Source organism: Sinocyclocheilus grahami, unplaced genomic scaffold (genome assembly GCF_001515645.1).
Source record: "Sinocyclocheilus grahami isolate Dianchi unplaced genomic scaffold, SAMN03320097.WGS_v1.1 scaffold123.1, whole genome shotgun sequence".
Lineage (NCBI taxonomy): Eukaryota > Metazoa > Chordata > Actinopteri > Cypriniformes > Cyprinidae > Sinocyclocheilus > Sinocyclocheilus grahami.
In genome coordinates this window covers 858,295-875,792 of record NW_015505302.1, presented here as the reverse complement: position 1 = coordinate 875,792, position 17,498 = coordinate 858,295, and the positions used below count along the sequence as shown (strand labels likewise).

Genomic DNA, 17,498 nt, shown 5'->3' with positions numbered 1-17,498 from the left:
ATGTGTCTGTGTGTGTGTGTTCACTATTCGGAGTATGGGTTTCCATACTTGGCCACATCTCACTTTCACTTCCTTTTTGTATTCGGCACTATACATTTAGCTCTCAGTCTGGTAAGTTTTTGAATTTCAAACATATAATTTTGACATTGAGGTCACAATTGCAATATTTGAACAAGAAATGTATATATTTATAAGGTTTTCTTATGAATGAAATTATGTATTTCAGTGGAAATTTACAGCACTACTGTAGGAAGCGAATTATGAAAATACATCCCTTTTATTCGACGTTTAACACAGAAAGAAAAGAATGAAATATTTGTCAACTCTGAATAATTAATAATGCATTAAAGCAATAACACATGGTACTGGTATTCACAAATGCTACCACAATTCATTTTATTGATTTAAACAGTTAGAATTTGGACACTACAACAGTTTCTGTTTACAAGAGAAAGATTCCTAAATGCATCTACTTTCGGAAGGCCAAATAAAGTGCTTTTGCTTTCACCTAGAAACACACACCGTCTCCCTGACATGGCTGCTTCAACACTAACTGCGATTACTGAAACCACGCCTTCTTTCTTTGCGTGCACATTTGGGCGGCATTATGCTAATATTTCCACATAGTGAGGTAGATATGTGGGGGCGTGTTAGAACGAGCCGTTTTAGGGGGGTGTGGCAGAGTCTTAACTTTGATAAAGAATATCTCTTTGGTTTTGAGACTTTAGTCTTTGCAACTTCAGGGATCTAATCTATGCACAATCAGCTTGTAACACCCCAAAGAGAAAGGAAAACTTGAAATCGCATCATATGACCAAATGATGTTTTAAGAGATGATTTAAAAGAAGATAGCGTAGGGGATGATCTGATGGATAAAGGCAAAGTGTTCCAGAGTGTAGGACCAAGAACTGAAAAAGCTCTGTTCCCTTTAGATTTAATATCTATAATGTTTGAATACTGGTATTTAAATATGTTTTGATGAACAGATGATGGATGTTTTTCATAATAAATGAATTAGTTTTGCATTCTAAATGTCATAAAATATGAATTTAGTTTTGGGTTATTGAATGGTGGTAGTGGGCATCTTAGGCCCAGAATCAAAACTGTATTTTATAATTAAGTTTATCTCAGGGCTTCAGTGTATTTAACCAAATATGGTTCCAGAGGACTGGTGAAGCAGGTCATGAACCTGCTGGACCATCAGTACTGAGTCAATTAAATGCAAATGCAGAACTTATTCCACACAAAACCTTGTAAATAAATGGTCTTTATACTGAAATGCAGGTTTATGCTGCGGTGTCAGCACTGATAGGTTACTGCTGCGTAAACATGGATTTCAACCTCACGGTCACATTCTGCATGCATAAGCACCACCCCCATTATTCAATAACTCAAAGGTAGTTTGTCGCAAATTCCCTGATGGAATAAACCACCGCTCAGAACGTTGTTGCCTACTCAGACAGATTATTGCAAGCATCTTGCTGTATTCTCAAATTAGAGAAAAATGACCAACCAGTCTCTTCATGTGAACATTGACAAGTGGATTGCTGAGAATGAGAGTTCATTCCTACCTCCTGTATGCAACAAATTAATGTAAGTGAGTTAAAATGATCTTTCACAAACAACCAAAAATATGCCATTATATATTTACATTTACAAAAAAAATAAGCCTTGTTTTTACATTGTGTTTTAGGTTCTTTTATCAACTGAATATTATGTATGTTGGTGGTCCAAACGTAAGGAAGGATTATCACATTGAGGAAGGGGAAGAGGTGAGGTGCTATTCATGTACCAAATAGAAAAAGCTACAAATTAACAAGACATGTTCTTTTAAGTTTAGCTGACTTCCTTTTTTATTTTAATTAACTGTACTGCATTCTGAGAATCAGACCCAAGAAGGCTAACAAGTGATAAGGACAGAATTAGCCATGGTGTTCACAAAAAGTTAGTGCTTGAGACGCAGCAGCTGTGGGATTAGATTTTTCAGGAAAAGGACAAGAGGGCAACACTATTAATTAAAGATGATCTGATATTGACAGCGTTATGTTCAACTGCTTTGAAGCTCTCCACTTGTTAATTATTGCTTAGGATTTACACCACAACCGAATGGCTTACATTTCAGTACATGGACTGCAATAGTTCTTCACTTTGCATTTTTTAATGGGGACAAAGTCTTTGTGATGATGCAATTCCCTGTTGCTTCTGAGAGCACATTTGTATTTAAGAGTCGTTCACACTTTATTGTCTTTCATGATTTTATAATGTTTGGCTACAAAAATCAGTGAACTCTAAGTATCATTTAGTTGCATTAAAGTTTTATATATTTACAGCATAATATGCATGACTTATTTGCCAAGATAACCAAATGTGACAACTTGAGCGAAAGCACCACCAATAAAGTAAAATACATAACAACCTGGGCTGCATTTCTCAAAAGCATCGTATGCCTAAGTTGATCGTAAAAACGATCGTACGAATCATCTTAGACTCGTGGACCATATCCCAAAACCATCGTAACTTAAAGGGGTCATATGATGCTATTTTAAAGATCATTATTTGGTGTAACAGAATATGTTGACATGCTTTAATGTTCAAAAAACACATTATTTTTCAAATACTGTACATTATTGTAGGTCCTCTATGCCCCGCCTCTCTCAAACGTCGTTTTTAACAAAGCCCCCTCCTTTTAAAAGCACAGTCTGCTCTGATTGGCCAGCTGACCCAGTGCATTGTGATTGGCCGAACACCACAAGCACCCGTCAGAAATGTAACGCCCCTTACTATAATCGCTTCAGCTTTCAAGGTAAATATCAAGACAGTTAATAATGTCGTTAGTTTTACCATCAGTTCAAGCCCGAAAAGGGCAACAGAGTCGCGTGACAGACACAGTGAAGATGCAGTACACAAGCTGCATTTAAGACTGCTGACGTGCTATGATTTCTGACAGGCAGTTCACTCTCCTGTGATGTGACCCTGTTCCCCTCACACACACACACACACACACACACGCGGCGTGTTACTCTGCGCTGCGCAAAACTCCGCATTTGAACAGTCAATAGCAAATACTTAAACAAATAACAAAACATACTTACAGTCACTGATTCAGAAGCGCCAGCTTGTCATAGCAAAGTCGGAATTGACCCTTTTTTTTTTTAGAAATAGCCTTTGTGCACAGCCAGCCTTGTACTCTTCTAGGTTAAAAAAACTGTCGTCCATAAAATGCGTTGCACAAATTCGAACATCTGGGTTGTGCTGTTCTGTTGTAAATAAATCTTAACCAATGATTCCTAATTGCATCTACTTCCGGAAGGCCAAATAAAGTGCTTTTGCTTTCGCACTGAATCACACAGTGTCTCCCTGACATGGCTGCATCAACACTACTGCTGTTCCTGAAACCACGCCTTCTTTCTTTGCGTGCACATTTGGGCGGCATTATGTTAATATTTCCACATAGATATGTGGGGGCGTGTTAGACCGAGGTGTTTTAGGTAGGCGTGGTTGACTCTTATCTTTTATAAAGAATATCTCTTTGGATTTGAGACTTTAGTCTTTGCAACTTTACAGATCTTCTGTATGCACCAAGAGCTTGTAACACTCCAAAGAGAAAGTTAACTTGAAATCGCATAATATGACCCCTTTAAGTAGTACTTGAAAATCTTCGTAGATCTATGAGTGCCCTGGAGTAATTGTAAATCCCTAAGTGCATAGTAAAGAGACAGAGTTATGAGGTCACCTGCTGGACAACCAGCAAATTGCACTTAAAATTTACTTCTCTTCAATGTGACTTTTTTATTTTGTTTTTGCGTATATTTTTTATTCATTTTTTAAAACTCATTACACATAATTCGATATAGAAATAATAATGAATAAAGAAATAATATAAAAATGACATGACTGAACACAAATAAATTATAGAATGAAAAAGTACACTGCTGTATATGGAGAGTAAAAATGTTGTATTTAACAGGGAAATGGCTTGTCTTTAATGTGCTTTAAAGAGGGAAAAAATAAAGGAGGAACTCAAACAAATGTGTCAATGACTTGCTGGCGTGCATGAAACCCAGCCATGTGTTGAACATGTCTTGGTTGGTCATCATGAGGTCTCATGCCATCTTCATTCTCTTCCTCCACCTCTTCATCTTCCTCCCTGATGTCCAAGGGCACTCTTGCCCGCACTGTAATGTTGTGCAACATAGCTGTTACTGTTATTACAGCACAGCACTTTTGTGGCACAAAGAGAAAGAGAAGAGAAAGCGTAGCTTCCACCACCCTAAAGTGCGCTCTACAATACTTCGGGCAACACGGTGAGTCTCATTGAAATCTGCTTCCCTGTTATTGACAGGATTAGCAACAGGGGTGAACAGATATGGCCTCAGTGGATATCCGCTGTCCCCAAGCAGCCTCCACTGTCCCTGTGAGTTTTGGGCGTCTTGACCCACAGATGAGTTGCTAAAGATAAAGGAGTCATGCGTGCTCCCAGGCCACCTTGCAACAATGTCTGTGATCAAACACTTATGATCACAGATCACCTGGCTGTTGATTGCTGGATAACCTTTGTGGCATATATATATATATATATATGGCCATCCACAGATGGTGTACTGATGGGGATTAAAGTACCATCAATCACTCCAGTGACTTGTGGTATATGGTAATGAGTTAAAAAATACTCCTGTATGTCTGACATGGCCTGTCTTGATGCTGGAAATTGAATGTGTTCAGCAGCAAGTGGAAGCAATGCATAGGTGACTGCTTGTACAGCTCTTGACACAGATGCTTTACTTAGTCCAAGTCCATCACCAAGAACCTGAAGGAAACTGCCTGTTGCATAATATCTCAGAGCAGCTAAGAGTTGCACATCAGGGGACAAGGCAAAATTCCTCCTTGTAGCACACATCAGCTGAGGCCCAAAGACATTGAGCAGTTGGACTATTTCTCCTCGTGGCAGATGGTATCTGTCAATGACAGCCATATCATCAAGCATATCCAGAGGATTTTGATGCTGCCTGATCAAGGCATTTATAGTAAACAGTCTACTCCGTGGTCGTCTCTGTCTTTGCCTTTCCCTTTGCCCCACTCTCAACTGAAAAACTCGCTGTAGTGCAGCCATGATTTCCTCTGCAAGACTACTGAAGTGTGAACTTTATATACTATCCTAAAATTGCTCGCATGAACCATGTGATTAAAGATTTTCATGCTGTGATAATATTCACATATCACACACTGCCTGTTGGTTCTACCTAATTGCAGAAGGCCCCACTTGAAGAAACTGAATCCCTGATTTTAGAAATTGCATTAATTACCTCTTCCCTGAATTTATTCTCTTGTAAGGTTCATAATGGCCAAAGGTTGTGCTTTTATAAATGTATACATATGTACAGTACATTTATATATACAACAGTACTGATAAAGAATGTGCACAATAAACCTTTTTCTGCACCTATAGAAATGGATAGGCTACATAATAGATGGGCCCTAATAATATATAAAGTTAATTGTAAATAGCCACATACACCCTCGAGACTCAAGCTGTAATAAAACATATACCCCCAGTTTCACAGACAAGGCTTAAGCCTAGTCCCAGACTAAAATGCAAGTCTGAGCTGTTTCAACTGAAATAAACTTGCTCTGACTGATCTTAAAATATATCAGTGCTTTTGTTTTGTCTCAAGATGGACACCAGTCATGTTTTTTCTAAGGCACGTTTATAAAAAATTACCTTAAACCACTCAAAGCCTAAGTCTTATGAAATACTACAGCAGAAGTATTCTTATTGTAAGTGTTTCCAATTTAAATGCTACTTGTAGTACTTTTCAAAAATAAGCAGGCAAGCCATATGGACTGGTTTCAACAAAAAGGGTTTAGACTAAGCCAGGATTAGGCCATAGTTCAATTAGGACCTTTAACAAACATCAAAACATTGAATTTAAACAGGTTTTTTTTATTGTTTGATTCAAGTTTGTGGTTTGTTCCTCAGGATCTGCAAAAGACATTGCACAATGTGATGAGTCCTATGGAAAATAATATTTCATGTTTCACAACATATATTAAAACATATAATTACTAATGATTAAACAACATTAAACAATATTACCTGACTCATCTGGCAAGATAATTTGCACTGAAATGGAGGGCCTTGTAAATCTAATCTCCTCCAGTGCCATTCTCCTCTCTTCCAAAGCCAGCTTGGCCTTCTTGAGTTCAATGATTTGCTTCTGAATGTTGTTGTCCATCTCATTGGCCTCTTTAAGAGATTGTCTGATGTCTTTTAGAACATCTAGTTTCTCTCGCTCCAGCTGCACTAAGTCCTGACTACAACCACAGACATTCTCAAATCGCTGAGGTGTTGTGGCTGTAGCCTGAACAATTGAAGATTGAGGCTGGTGCATGGATGAACTGGTGGGAGGACTTGGAGATGGTAGGTGTCTGCCAATAGGAGGTGAACCTGATTGCTCTTGCGAGCATGATGGAACTGACTCAGGTTCAGGTTGACACAAACCTTCTCCTCCATGGAGGTCAATACCACCACAAATCCCATCTGAGGCAATTGTTCCAAGGATTGACAGTGCCTTTTCTTCTTCTGCTGTAAGAAGGGGGGCGTCATTAGGCTCACCACCTATTTTATTAATTGTTGTCCTCTGCTGTGCCCTTTTTCTTTTAGCAAGGCTTGAATAGTCCTGCCACTTCTTCCTGACCTCCTTCCCTGATCTTTTAATGCCCCTTGTTGCAGTTAGTTTTGTGCCAATATCGTCCCAGATTTTTTAATTTTTCTTTATTTGTATGACTGCCCTTAAACCTGCTGAAAATTAAATGTTTTTGTAGCTCCACCTCCTCTAAAATTATATTAATTTCCTCTTTTTGAAAAATGTATTTTCCTTGTTTTTTGGTTTCAGCCATTTTGCTAGTGTCTCCACTCCGATGTATGTGCTTATATAGATTTTTCTCCTAGTAGCAAATGCACATCAGGTGAAGATAATTAGGCTAAACATTTCAAAATATAAATGTAAGAGCCACAAGTTATTTGTTTATTGATATAGGTGTGAAATAAGCAATTGTGTGGATAACGTAATTGCTAAATCATTCAAAGAAAGGTTTTCCTATGAATTAATTAGAGCACAGTCCATTTCTATTCTGCCTTTGTCCTGGGACATGCAGGGATTTTCCCTGCTTTACATTCTTTTGGCCAATAAACCCAGTGATATCAGCGTTGGTTGCCATGCAACAAGGGGCCGGTTCGGCTTCCAGGGGTGTTACGCATTCCGGGGGGAAGGGTTCATGGGTCCTCATATGGCTTTTTAACTGAGGGGGGTTACAGAGTATTTGTTAAATATAAAAACTAAATATATATTGTGTGTTTGATTGGTCCAGACGCTACATAATTCTACTTAAATAATTAAGGTTTCATATAATTATCGAAAATGATGCTGATGTCGTTTCTGGCATGGACCGTTTGAATTTGTGTTATGCAAGAATTGAGCGATACGTGTTTTGACCGTGCAACATTTCCAGTTAATTTTTGTTTTTAAACTTGCTCAAGAAGAAATTACAGGACTTTTTATGTTATTTGAGTTCAATACACGTTCACACAAGTAGACTAAGCAACGGAAATAAGAAATTAGATGGATTGCTATCACAACAAGCATGTTCGACAATGACTAGCCATTCTACAACGTGACATTTCAGCACTTGACAAATGGATAGCGACTCTTAAGTAGCACTTGAAAGCACAGCTGCGTGCTATCGTGTTAAGTGCATTTTTGTGAAACACATGTGAAATAATAATGACTGATCGTAAAATGACTCGTAGAAAACGCTCTTAAGCTCTAAGATCAATCGTTATCGAGAAACGCAGCCCTGCACAATATCAGCATTAAGAAACTGATTATTATGTCACTATGTTAACTGTTATGTTAATTAAAGGTGCTGTAAGCAATTTCAGTAATTTTGCTAAACTTCAGCATTTTGTTAACTTTACCCACACACAATTTCTCCAAAGCCCCGCCCTACGAAGACATGTCAGCCAACCCGTTTTCAGCACACAAAATGATTTACAAGCACAAATAATTTCTGATTGGCTAGTTTTAGGGGTTTTTCTTTACTCTGGTCTGTACTTCTGTCGTTTACAGCACATTTACAGTGGCACATTTCCAAATCAAATGACTGCAGGAAGTTAATAGAATTGACTCTTGGTGAGCAGCTCACAATTTTATTTATTTGTATATTTTTTTTATTACGTACACTGTAAAAAAAAATTCTGTAGTTTTTACAAAATAATTTTGGCAGCCTGTGGTTGCCAGAATAATTTTGTGAAAAATACAGAAAAACTGTAAACACATTTACGGCCAAAACCTCAAAATTTTACAGTATAAAACTGTAATTTACAAACAGGAAAATTTGAATGTAAACCAGTAAATTCAACAATGCACACTGCTATTAAAATCTGTTTTGTACCATGAAAATATTGACAACCACCATAATAATGCAGGTGGTAAAAGAGAAAGCCACATGAAGAATCAAAGCTCATCACAAGCAGCTTCGCCACAAGCAGAAGTATATACTAATATATAGAAGGTGCACAGAGTCATTCATTCAAACACAAAACACCATCATGGTAACACACATGATACTTATATAATGTATTACACTTTCATTAAACAACAGAAGATGTAACATAAAGCCCAAATATACATAACTAATAACAAAAACTTTAAAAAAAAAACATGATTATTTAAACAAAATACTTTCAAATGTGGAGTGTCGTGCAGGGAATTCTGGGAATATCAGTTTACAGTTTTTAACTGTAAATTATACATTGATTTGTTATTTTTACTTCTAAAAAACTGTAAAATTAACAGCAGTTTACTGTAAAATTACATGAAATGTCTGGTTAGATATTTTACAGTTTTTCCCTGTATATAGTACAGGAACTTATTGTTAACCTATTAACATTTTTTTCCGTAGCATTTTTAAAAAATTTTACAGTTAAAATTACACTTATTTTTTACAGTGTAGGTAGTGGGTACTTAAAATAATCACATTTTGTTGCAGCCTGAAATGAAGACTGACACAGTTTTTGTTTTATCCAGCTGTATTTACTCAAACATCCAAGTGAACGATATAACACCAACAGAAAAAAAAGAAAAGAAAAAAAAAATCTGAATCACTAAGTTGAAAAAAGGATCAGCCCCCTCCTAAAAATGACTTGTAAACTCATTCAGGTGTAGCTAATCACCTTCTCAATGGCACACAAAGCCATTTGACTTTCAACTGTGATCATCTGTAGTAATTTTGATCAGCTCAGCATGAAAAGAGCTTTCCTGGAGCATTTCAGTCTTTGGTAGTGCAACTGAAGACAACAATTAACTATGGGTGTTAAGGCAAGGCTGTCAAAAGATCTCTGGGATAAAGTGGACAGGCACAAGTCAGGAGAGAGATACAAAAAAAAAAAAAGAAAAAAAAAAAAAAACTCAAAGGCTTTATCAATGCCTAGAGGCACAGGGAAGTCTATTATTAAGAAGTGGAAGGTATTTTGTACAACACAGACCCTCCCTGGATCAGGATGTCGCTCCAAACCGGATGAAAGAGCCGGAGGAAACCGGTCAGAGAGGCAACCAAGAGGCCTACAGCAACTCTGAATCAGCTGCAGGAATTTATGACAAAGAGTGATCATTGTGTGCATGTGACAACAATATCACAAATTCTCCACAAATGTGGCTTGTATTTGTGTTGCAAGAAAAAAGACACTCCTCAAGAAAGGCCACATGCAGTCAGACTGAGCTTTGCCAAAACACACCTTGAAGATTCTGAGGCAGATGAGACTAAAATGTGATTATTTGGCTTCAACACCAAACGATATGTCTGGCAGAAATCCAATACAGCTCACCATCCAAATAACAGCATTCCTCCAGTAAAGCATGGATGTTGTAATATACTGTTATGGGGGTGTTTCTCTGCAGCAGGGACTGGAGCACTTGTCAGGATAGAAGAAGAAGTGAATGGGGCAAAACAGTCAAATTCTTCAGGAAAATCTGCTGCCCTCTGCCAGGAAGTTGTCAATGGGAAGAAGGTTTACCTTCCAACAATGACCCAAAGCACACAGTGGCAAACGGAAAAAAGAGTGAATGTTCTTGCATGGCCTAGTCAGAGCCCAGACTTAAACCCCACTGTAAATCTCTGGAATGACTTGAAGACTGCAGTCCACAAACGGTCATCATCAAATTTAACTGAACTTGAGCAGTTCTGCACAGAAGAGTGGGCAAATATGACAAAGTCTAGATGTGCAAAGCTTTTAGAGACAGAGACATATCTCAACAGAACTAAAGGCTGTAATTAAAGCAAACGGTGGTTCACCAAAATACTGACACAAGGTTTTTTTTTATTTATTTGTATTTTTTTTCTGACATATCTTGGATGTTATAAGTTGCACTGAGTAAATAAAGCTGGATAAAACAAAAACTGTGTCCGTCTTCATTTCAGGCTGCAACACAACAAAAATTTGATTATTTTAAAGGGGTTGATTATTTTCTTTACCCACTGTAAGTTTTGTGAGCCAGTCGGGACTCTCATTGGTCTCATTGGTTCATTGTTTAATGTTTTAATCTTGGTCACTAGAGGTCAGTGCAAACCATCCATCTCAGTCATGGCTATATTTGCTCTAGATTTTCCACACATGATGAGAGTTTACTTTTGAGACACAATATGTTACATAAGTCTTATGTTGAGTGTAATTTAAGCTTTGTGAAGGTTTGACTGTAAAGTTATTTAATCAGATAAAGTTCACAGGGTTAGATTTTCTTTGGAAGAAAAAAAACACTTGTGCCCCATCTAGCATGCAGTTTTATTCCAAGGCTATAACTGTTTCTGACACAACGGCACTACATTTGTAATACAGGTCACAGTTATAAGGCTAACGATTTCCAACAAAGGGAAACAAGTGAAATATTTGTTATCCACAGTTCACAGATATTCTTCACACTGACTTCCTGTTTCATTGCCTTTTTGTCACAGCTCTTTTACCAGGTGAGGGGCGACATGGTTGTGAAAGTGATAGAGAATGGCAAGCATAAAGACATACACATTCGAGAAGGAGAGGTGAGCATCATCTGGATTTGTCTCAGTGGGTGCTGCCTCTGAAAGGGCTCTGCTGTTTGTCTGATAGGCTTTATTCATGTCAAGCCATTTTAGTCTATAAAGACGTTTTGTATTCTCAAAAGCCTTGTTTTTGCCGCTATTCTCAGATGTTCCTTCTTCCAGCGCGGATTCCCCACTCTCCTCAGAGATACGCAAACACAGTAGGGCTAGTGGTGGAGAGGAGGAGGCTTCGCTCAGAGACAGATGGCCTCAGGTACCATGGGATACTTCTCCCAGACACATCTATCCTACATTACGCCTACCTTTCCTCTAACCATACTCTCAAGTCAACTCCAACACGCATTGGTAATTACTTGTGACCTCAAGATCATACACTTGCCTATTGATGTTTCTGTACCCTTACCTGGACAACAATGCTATTAGACACAACTAAATTGTGGAATAAAGGATAAAAGATGTGCGTTAGTGATAAAAAGATGGTTTAATTTCCCTCCTGCTAGGTACTTTGTGGATAATAGTACAGATGTCTTGTTTGAACGTTGGTTCTACTGTGAGAACCTGGGAACCCAACTTGTTCCCATCATCAAAGAGTAAGTCACCAGTGTTTCTCTTAATAAATCGTTTTTATTATTGACTTTTTATGTTTAAAAAAAGTTAAACAGTAAGATTGTGAAATAGTATTACCATTTAAAAACATACATTAAATTAAAAACATTAAAACTTAGTTAAAAAAAAACAAACATATTCCTGTGTTGTCAAAGCTGAAATTTCAGCAGGCATTACTCCAGTCTTCCTGTTACATGATCATTTTAGAAAATAATTTCACCAGAAATCCTTTTAATATGTGCACGCACACACACACACACACACACAGGTTTGTTTTTGTGAATTGTGGGGACATTCCATAGGTTTAATGTTTTTTATACATATTGTACAAACCGTATTTTCTATTGCCCTACACCAAAACTACACCTAAACCCACCTCTTAGAGGAAACTTTCTGTATTTTTAGATTAAAAAAAAAAAAAACTCATTCTGAATGATTTATAAGCCTTTTAAAATATGGGGACACTCAAAATGTCCTCATAAATCACCTTCTTACCTATGTACCTATGTCATACCCATGTCATTATACAAATTTGTGTCCTCATAAATCACAAAAACGCGAGCGCGCACACACACACACACACACACACTATAGGTGTGCAGCGAAGCCAATATTTTAAACCGTATCTGTAGCAATATCAAAATGGTTTATATCTGTATCTGTATTCGGATAAAACTGAATATGGTGGTAAATGCAATTTACATGTATTTCTGTTCCCTTCATAGTTTACATATATCAACTACACATTTTTATAGGGATGTGCCCGAAGCTGAATACCTTATAATGGCTTAAACATGTATAATGAATTCTAACATATAATAGCAAAAATATTTATTAGATGCAGTCACTATAATTTAGGCACTAAAATGTGTGTGTGTGTGTGTGTGTATATATATATATGTATCTCAGTCCTGTCAATTTTGTGTGCGTATGCATGTATGTACAAATAATGAGTTGCATTTGTATACGTCAGGTTTATGGATTCCAAACAGAATAAAACAGGAAAGCCTGATCCAGGTAAATACAGTTGTTCACGTTACTGTTGTTGTTTATTGTGATTCATGCATGATGAAACAAGGTTAAATGCCCTTATATTTAACATGCCATTACTGCAGAGTGCTGTTGTTCAGAGGTCTTCTGTACAAAGGATTTGTTCTTTCCCTATAGCGGAAGGTTTTGTGAAATAACAAGTAATGTCAGTGTCAGGCCTCATTCCCATGGCACCTTAAAGGCACAGTTCACCCAAAATGAAAATTTCTGTAAAATTTACTTTCTTCGTCAAACCAGACTTTAGAGATTTAGCATTACATCACTTGCTCACCAATAGATCCTCTACAGTGAATGGGTGCCATCAGAATGAGACGTCAAACTTGAGACATGTAGATTATCATGATGTTTTTATCAGCTGTTTGGACTCTCATTCTGACACCACCCATTCACTGCAGAGGATCCATTGGTGAGCAAGTGATGTAACGCTAAATCTCTCCAAATTTGATACAACGATGAAACAATCTCATCTACATCTCGGATGGCCTGTGGGTGAGTACATTTTCAGTAAATTTTAATTTTCAGGTGAACTATTCCTTTAAGCAAGTCCTAAAACCAACATCATTATATTCCCTTGAACATCATATTAAGTGTCCATTGTATGCTGTGCTTACTTGTGTATAATAATTCTGTTAATCCAGTAACTGTTTAATTTTTGCAGCTGAACCCATCAAGCCAACCCCTTACCCACTCAACACTATGAAGGTGATGGCACCGTTCTGCTTCAGAGAGTGGGTGGAAAAGCAGAAGCCTGCCCTGGCCAGTGGTCAGCCGGTGGATATGTTTGGAACACAGTTTGAGACTGAGGTGGGTAGAAGAAGCCTAGCTGAACCAATCAGTCCTACTTCCTGCAGGAGTCAGTCAGATGAGATCCTGGTCATTAATCAGAGGTCTGACTGTGAGAAGTTTCCCATCAGCAAGGTATCGACGTATGCATAAGGTAGATGGAGACAGAGCCTGTCTGTCAAACGGAATCGACCATCACAGGAACAGGAAACGTAACTTCTGCAACTTGAACCTCAGTTTTTTTTAAGTAGTTCACACAGTTTGTCTCCTGTCCAATTATGTCTTACTCATGCAACAGTGGCGGGACAGAAAGGTACTGATTTACAGTTGGACTATGTATTGAGAAATGAGTCTTGCACTGACTGTTAAAAAAGTAAAAATAAAAATCCTGTTCCAGGAAAGACAGAGAAAGTATTTTTGTTAAGCAAATCAGTGTGGTCGATAGATAGATAGATAGATGTAACCTTATTGTAAAGTGTCACAATGCTGACTGAGACCTTCTGCCTGTTAGACGTTTCTCTTTGGTTCGGGTACATCTGAAACCTCTAGAAGACAAACTGATGGCTGGATCTGGCAACTGGTAAAACATTCATCTATCCTTCATCCGTTTACACCATTTCTTAGTTCAGTTATCTTTTTTATGTTCCCTCTGTCCTTTATTTTTATTTCAGCCTTATACTTTCCTTTTCCTACTTTTTGTTGTAATCTAATTAGGAGGGGTCCTCCAGCGTCTTTATGAATGGCAAAGAGTTCAATCTGTCTATAGGGGATTGCCTTCTTATTTTTGGAGAGACAGCGTGAGTGTGGTATTCATTTGTTCTTCAATGAGCATTTGTGTTAATAGTTTAATACGTGCTAAGTGATAGAACTGTTTGTAAGGGATAAGAATTCTCAGTGAGAGAAAACCAATTGTGTATTTACTTTCCACTCAACTTTCTGTTAACATGCTTGGATACAGCACTCTGTGAACAGCCAGCTTCTTTGGCAATGAACATTTGTGGCTTACCCTCCTTGTGAAGGTGGTCAGTGATTGTCTTCTGGACAACTGTCAGATCAGCAGTCTTCCCCATGATTGTGTAGCCTGGTGAACCAAACTGAGAGACAATTTTGAAGGCTCAGGAAACCTTTGCAGGTGTTTTGAGTTGATTAGCTGATTGGCATTTCACCATATTGTAATTTGTTGAGCTAGTGAATTGGTGGGTTTTTGTTAAATGTGAGCCAAGATCATCACAATTAAAAGAACCAAAGACTTAAACTACTTCAGTCTGTGTGCATTTAATTTATTTAATACACGAGTTTCACAATTTGAGTTGAATTACTGAAATAAATGAACTTTTCCACGACATTCTAATTTATTGAGATGCACCTGTATATCAGTGTGAATGGCGGTAGCTGTTTGTTAACTCTATTGTTTTTGTGTGTGGCTTTTTTAGGTATCAGTGGAAACGATCACTTGATTGTGTCGCTTTGTATGTTGCCCAAGACCCAGACAGGAAGAGACCCTATTGACACACATATACACACAAGAACACTGGTTTAGGACCAAATGCATCAACGGTTTTTAATAACGACATTCATTCTAATGCAGTTTTTATTGTAATGCTTATGTACCCACCACAGTATAATGTCCACAATAATCATAATATCCATGACAAAGTGCAAGTCCATAAAAAGGTTCTTAAATACAATTAATGTAAGGGCAAGTCTCCATCATAATCAGTAGTATTGCTTAATTTAATTTAATTTATTCAACACCTATAAATAAAAAATATATATATCTAAAGCAAAATTATTTTTCCTATATTAATTTCATGAATGCAGCTATCACATAAGACTGACTGGCTACAGTGTTGGTACTGTAGGTCGAGTTGGTATCTAAAATGTAAAATGCTGTGGTACCGTCAAATTTTGGTACCTGACAACAATATGCTGCTATTCAGTGGTGTTTTATAGAGCATAAAGCTAAGATAGTGTTAGGTAATGCGTGGTTAAAGCTAGCTAGTATATTTGGCAGCTATCCAGCACACTTGGCCACACTGTGATAGAAATGAAGGTAAACATGTGAGATGCGGTTCACTGCCCTCAATTCATTGAAAAGCAGGGCTGTAGAAGTGAAATACGGCAAAACAAACAGAGCAAACAGAAAAGGTGAACTTGTAGACCTGACAGTTTTATTTCACTCTTATGTGAGGCTGATAATTTGCTGCCTAAGGTAACAATGCTGAGGTACCAGAGCTAGTTTCATACCAAAGCCAGAATGTTGGTATTGTGCTAACAATTCTTGCCTGTAGTGGCAGTTATATACATATACACTTTTTTCTATTATTATTATTATTGTTGTTGTTGTTGTTATGTGCATTCTACCTAAATGTTTTCTTGAATTTCAAATTGAGCTTTATTTTTGCTTTTCAATCTAGTGCAACAGTGCGGTCCACTTTGTCATCGCCCTTGGTTTTGGAAGTATTTTTCCCATTCATTTTTCCCAAAGAGACTTTTAAAATGTCTTTGTTAAAGAGTTGTAAGCCATGAACCAAAGCAACCAGCTACAAGGTGAATCACAACATCACAAGTGAGAGACAATCCCATGAAGTCCTGAAAATTATATAATTAAATTAAAGATGACAGATAAAGATAAATAAGACCATTATTTTAAGTATGTTTATTGTGTATTGGAAACAACATATTTTGTAACAACATATATTTGCTTATTTCAAAAATATGTATAATATATACAAATATTTAAGTAGTTTGAGAGTGTAGGTAGTTTCTTTCACAGTGTTTCACAGGAGTGGGTGGGATTTGCTTGCTTCAGTTATCTGAATGGTGGAGATTTCTATGCAGAATCATGGGTAATGTAGTTTTTTATTTTATTTTTATTATTATTATGCAGTTAGGGGCTGTTCACACAGAAAGCGTTTTCCCATTCCAATGTGCTACTTTTCCATAGTTTTTCTATGTAAACATGCGCTAGATGGATGTGTATAGTCGCTGCGCTCCGTGTCTCTTGCAGTGTCGAGCACATGAGCACCATGTTTTTAATATTCTGTGTTAAGTTAAAAGAATTTAAACTTTTACACACAGCGCCGCTCATCAATGTCAGTTCCACAACAGTGGACCAATCAGAAGCCCCTGGAGGCGGGGAAAGCTTTGTGAGCTTTTGCTTACAGTAGCAAGTTGGCATGGCAGCTGTTTTATTTGACGGCAACATGGCGGAGAAAGCATTCTGTGCTGTGCTTTTAAAAAAAAAACATTCCTGAGTGCTGTGTCTCATGTTTTTAGACGCAAATACGTATTCTGTGTGAACAGCCCCTTAAACAGGAATATTAAAAAAATAAAAAAAAAAATAAAAAAAGAAACAACAATGGAATAATGAAGACTGCTGGCTTCAACAACAGATTATAGCACTGATTAACACCCTTGTAGCTCACAGTAAGTCTGTCTTTACAAGTTAATAAATTATCATTAACAATCAATTTTCCTATGGAGAAAATGAATGGGGTTTTTCTTTCTGAAACTCGATTGTTGAACTCTATTAGCATAGTAGCATTTATCAGGCCTACTTAACACTCTATCCCAATACAAAGTCAACGATTTTTAACATGTTCTGTTAAACAGTTTATTATTATCTGTTTATATTAACTACTTATCTAGCCGTATCTTCAAAGTGTTCCTGATAACGTGTTTTTCAGCTATAAGTGCTGCCAACGCCCAGGGAACAGCATATTCAAGCGTCACCAGACCTATGAAGTTATACCTGAATTCTGAATAGTCCCAAGGACAGGCCCCGAACAGCCTGAGCAGAAACCCCCAGCTAAACTCCCATAGATAGATGAAGAGAGTGTAGACAGTCAGCCTGACTGGCAGGAGGCAGTGCTTTTGTTGCAACCTCGCACTTAGACTCTCCATGAAGAAGATGGCAGAGCTGTAAATAAGCAGTGCCCAAAGACTTGTGTGGCCCGCGAGTCTAT

At 37.5% G+C, this 17,498-nt stretch overlaps 1 protein-coding gene across 1 annotated transcript; it reads left to right on the top strand.

Moving 5' to 3' along the window:
• The first annotated feature begins 1,412 nt into the window (after positions 1–1,412).
• Positions 1,413–16,996, top strand: haao (3-hydroxyanthranilate 3,4-dioxygenase). The gene is made up of 10 exons (XM_016278595.1): positions 1,413–1,593; positions 1,694–1,772; positions 11,008–11,091; positions 11,238–11,344; positions 11,592–11,681; positions 12,671–12,714; positions 13,406–13,551; positions 14,042–14,110; positions 14,245–14,327; positions 14,964–16,996. Exons 1-10 carry the CDS (start codon positions 1,505–1,507, stop codon positions 15,037–15,039), a joined length of 867 nt encoding a protein of 288 aa, XP_016134081.1. The 5' UTR covers positions 1,413–1,504; the 3' UTR covers positions 15,040–16,996.
• Positions 16,997–17,498: the final 502 nt, after the last annotated feature.